This window comes from Musca vetustissima, unplaced genomic scaffold (assembly GCF_032173495.1).
Source record: "Musca vetustissima isolate MV318-11 ecotype Yass unplaced genomic scaffold, APGP_CSIRO_Mvet_v1 utg102062, whole genome shotgun sequence".
Classification (NCBI taxonomy): Eukaryota; Metazoa; Arthropoda; class Insecta; order Diptera; family Muscidae; genus Musca; species Musca vetustissima.
The window spans coordinates 1-4,392 of record NW_026875764.1 but is presented as its reverse complement, the minus strand read 5'-3'; the positions used below and the strand labels follow the sequence as shown (position 1 = coordinate 4,392).

General features: G+C 35.7%; 1 protein-coding gene across 1 annotated transcript; it reads left to right on the top strand.

The window, feature by feature from the left end:
• The first annotated feature begins 2,948 nt into the window (after positions 1 to 2,948).
• On the top strand, positions 2,949 to 3,453 carry LOC133338291 (partner of bursicon-like). Its single transcript, XM_061546468.1, has 2 exons — positions 2,949 to 3,223; positions 3,283 to 3,453. Exons 1-2 carry the CDS (start codon positions 2,951 to 2,953, stop codon positions 3,451 to 3,453), a joined length of 444 nt encoding a protein of 147 aa, XP_061402452.1. The 5' UTR covers positions 2,949 to 2,950.
• Positions 3,454 to 4,392: the final 939 nt, after the last annotated feature.

Genomic DNA, 4,392 nt, shown 5'->3' with positions numbered 1-4,392 from the left:
TTATTTTTTGTCTGTTTTTCTGGTCGGTCCAGAGGGCACAATTATGGCCCAAACATCTCGAATTTTTACATTGAGAAGGGGATTGGGCCAAAGAATAAGCATGCCTATATTAATAAAGATCGGCCAATATTTAGCGGGTCAAATGGACCCTAACTTTTGTGTGAAAATGATAAAATTTTTATTCTATAGCGTATATATTTACTCCTGAAGGACATATAGCCGAGAAGTTGATAGTATATCCAAAAGGAGTTGTTGACCTTTAAATTGATACCAATTATATTGTCTTATGTACTCGGATGCGGTAGTTACACTTAAATATTTACGGGTGCTTACATACTCAGATATTATTTAGTAACCCATTACTCCACTAGAGGGCGGAAATATAGCATTGATCGCTTTGAAGTATTCCATGAGATTCTAGTTGATGATCAGATAAAAATATTGGAATGAAGTGGACCGAAAATTTAATTTTTGTATGTTTTTTTAAGTCGATCTACAGGTCACAATTGAAAGGTCAACATCACAACATAACCCACGGTAAAGAGAATCTGGACAAGTACAGCCCTCGTCTACTGAACATTAGAAATATTTGTTGACATCTAGTCGGTCTAGAGGGAGCAAATATCGCGAAATATTGCCCAAGCTCTGAATACAGAACCATAGAAAGTTAGATTTTCGTCGAAGTTGTGTAGGGTATCATATGGTAGGCCCCGTCCGAATATACTGCTCCGCTCACTGGTTGAAGCGATCTTCGGTTGGTAGATCTTCCTTCCAACAATTAAAAATATAGTTCAATATTTAGGTGTTCGGCTGCATTATAGGTATGTGGATTGTCTTTCCAAACGAAGTTACTGAAAGTTGTAACTTACCGACCTTGTGGGATAAACGAATCCTTCACAGAACATTTTCAATATATACCAGTAAGGAAAGTAGAAAAGTGGGTCTGCGCCGCCTATAGGATACCCTTCACAACTTTGGGTTTATTCTACATATGTATACTAAAAAAATTTATGTCAATGATCCTTCGAGGGAAAATTTCAACGAATTCAAATATATGATCTTTATCTCTAAGTGAAACGACTAACATCAATCCATACACACGCCTTTCTGCAACCTATGTCAAATTTAATTTCATTCTGGTAGATTTAGAGTCGTTTGCGTACAATGGAAAAAAAATTATGTAAATCGATATATAGCACACTTGATACACACGATTCTGTATGCCGCAGTGTTCAAAATTTAATCTCAATCAGACACCCGTTCGAATTATATTTGGATGCTATGTCTGCACCTGCAGTCTCAATTTGATACGTTGTGCAAAATTTCGTGTGAATCGGACAAACATTAGGAGTTTGATGCACCATTAACCTAACGGACGAAAATATATATATGTGAGTTATATCTAAATCTGAACCGATTTCGAAGGAACTTGCCAGAGATTAATTTACATTAACTTAAATACAAAATTGTGTTCCAATCAGTCTTTAGTGCACCATTTACATGCAGTCGGACGAAAATATATATGGGAGCTTTATCTAAATCTGAACCGATTTTCACGAAACTCTAAACACATCATTCTGTACTCAAATCAGTACGCTATGCCAAATTTCGTGCCAATCGATAGGTAAATTGGGAGTTTGGTGCACCATTTATACTAAATCGGAGGAAAATGTATATTGGATCTATATCTAAATATCAACCGATTTTCGCGAAATTAAGCATACATCATTCTAGACCTAATTCGGTACGCTGCACCAAATTAAGTGCAAATCGAAAGATATATATGGGGCTTTGATGCACCATTTACATAAAATCGGAGGAAAATATATATGGGAGCTATATCTAAATCTGAACCGATTTTTCCGATACCAAACTCACATCACTCTAGACTTAATTCAGTACGCTGTGCCAAATTTAGTACAAATCGGAAGAAATATAGGGACTTTAGCACAGCATTTACATAAAATCGGAGGAAAATATATATGGGAGCTATATGCAAATCTGAACCGATTTTCACCAATTTCAACAGTCATTTTGCCAAATAAATGAAATGTACCAAATTTCACCTAATTCGGATCATAAATGCGACCTATACTTTGTATACAATTTAACACCAACAGACGGACGGACAGACATGCATAAATCGACTCAGAGAGTGATTCAATGCATATTCGCAATAGGAACCATGTGTCTACATCCTTTCTTTTTGCTGTTACAAACATATGTACAAAGACATAATACCCTGTACCACAGTGTGGTGAAGGATATAAAAATGTTTCTGCATAGCTCATAGAGCTGTTCGACGTCTTAGCTCTGATTTGCAACCTCAGTGAGTAATTCATGGTTTAGCCCCTATATAGAAGTCCTGATCTGTTTTATGTATTTTGGATACACACCACAAAACTTCCTCCCGGTCGAACTTAGATACGTTCTTAGTTATGGTTGTCTAGAAACTTCTTTGAAGAAATAAATGAAAACTACATCGAACTTTTTTAACATGCCTCGCACATTCACTTCAGTGACTTGTCCGCATAACAACAACCAACATAATTTCTTATTCATATTACAAGATATCCAAATGTGACTCCACACACACATGCTTTCATTCTATAGCAGAAAAAAAACTCAATCATTCCTCAAATAGTAATGGAATGGTAATTGTTTTGTTAAAAGGAGCTCATTAAGCCTGCTGTGCTAAAAACACAGACATTCAATCAATAGAATCATAAATATAAATGAAAGATATTTGCCTTGCTGTTTTTTTAACACAAGCAAGGATTATGAATCCTTTGGGAGCTGCACAACATGCGAATGTGGTATAAAAGCCAATCTCACGATGCCAGAATGGAGTAGTACGCAGTTTAGTCTTCAGTGAGCAAGCATCACAATTTTTCGGTTGTAGAAGTATTGCAGAGTCCAATTCAGTTCATACTTTTCGTCTAGCAAGGATATGTTAAAATTGTGGAAATTATCTTTGCAATGTTTATTCATTTATGTGCTACTACTTACCGAAAATCTCACCAATGCCCTGCGCTATTCCCAAGGAACTGGAGATGAAAATTGTGAAACCATTAAATCGGAAATCCATTTGATCAAGGAGGAATTCGATGAATTGGGCAGGATGCAAAGGACATGTAATGCCGATGTGATTGTGAATAAATGTGAAGGATTGTGTAACAGTCAGGTGCAGCCATCGGTTATTACACCAACGGGGTTTTTGAAGGTAAGTTTGGAGGAAAGTAATTGCCAATTATTTGACTAAATTTTAAATATTGTTCCCAGGAATGCTATTGCTGTCGTGAAAGTTTCCTGAAAGAGAAAATCATCACCCTTTCCCATTGTTATGATCCAGATGGTACCCGTTTAAATTCTCCGGAAATGGCAACTATGGATATTCGTTTGCGGGAGCCAACCGATTGTAAATGTTTCAAATGTGGTGATTTTACAAGATAAATAGTTGATGAAAATTAAATGTAGAAAAATTTTTTGAAAATGTAAACACAAAAATATGGGGGATATAGAAACGCTTTCAATAAATTATATTATATAGGGGACGACAAAAATATATTTACTATTGCTATTTATATGAAATTTTCCAATAATATTAAAAAGAGTGTACTTAGTATGGAACAAATAAAAACGTAGCCACAAAGTCTTTAATTTGTACGATACAGATCACATTGGGTCTGGGACATGGAACCCTAGGTTGGAGAAGTCATTCAAAATTTTGTAATTGAATTTTTTTACAGATCAGGGATGTGTTGTGTCCTGCTAATATGTTATACCATCCACCGTATGGTGGAATGGAAGAGATATTCATCGGAGACGTCATTAATTATATATATATTTTGGTCAGAATAACATTTTGACCTTCTTCAATATAAAGAAGAACCCGCAAATTTTTCGGTATTTGGAAGATTTGGGCGCATTTCCCCACCGATGTGAATATAACTTAGCATAGCAGTTGCCTTGTAAAAAAATTTCGTCCAAGAAAGAATACAATATATGCCAATAATTTGAAAAATATACAAAGTTCACCCTGTGGTATAGGGTATTATGTCTTTGTGCATATGTTTGTAACAGGCAAAAGGAAACGAGAAGACACATGGCTCCTTTTGGGAATATGCATAAAATCACTTTCTGAGTTGATTTACGTATGTCCGTCCGTCCATCTATTTTTGTGAACAAAGTACAGGTCGCATTTATTATTATTTGACCCAAGGACGAACCCTACTGGGAAAAATCGGTTCAGATTTAGATATACCTCCCATATATATTTTCGTCCGATTTATTGTAAATGGTGCACCAAAGTCCCTATATATCTTTCGATTTGCACGAAATTTGGCACAGCGCAATGAATTAGGTATATGATGATGTATCTTAAGTTTCCTG

Bases quoted from the DNA above. Each gene is read 5' to 3' on its own strand.
- LOC133338291 (XM_061546468.1), top strand. From the start codon at position 2,951: ATGTTAAAATTGTGGAAATTATCTTTGCAATGTTTATTCATTTATGTG. The intron at 3,224-3,282 runs GTAAGTTTGGAG...TATTGTTCCCAG, and splicing joins CACCAACGGGGTTTTTGAAG to GAATGCTATTGCTGTCGTGA.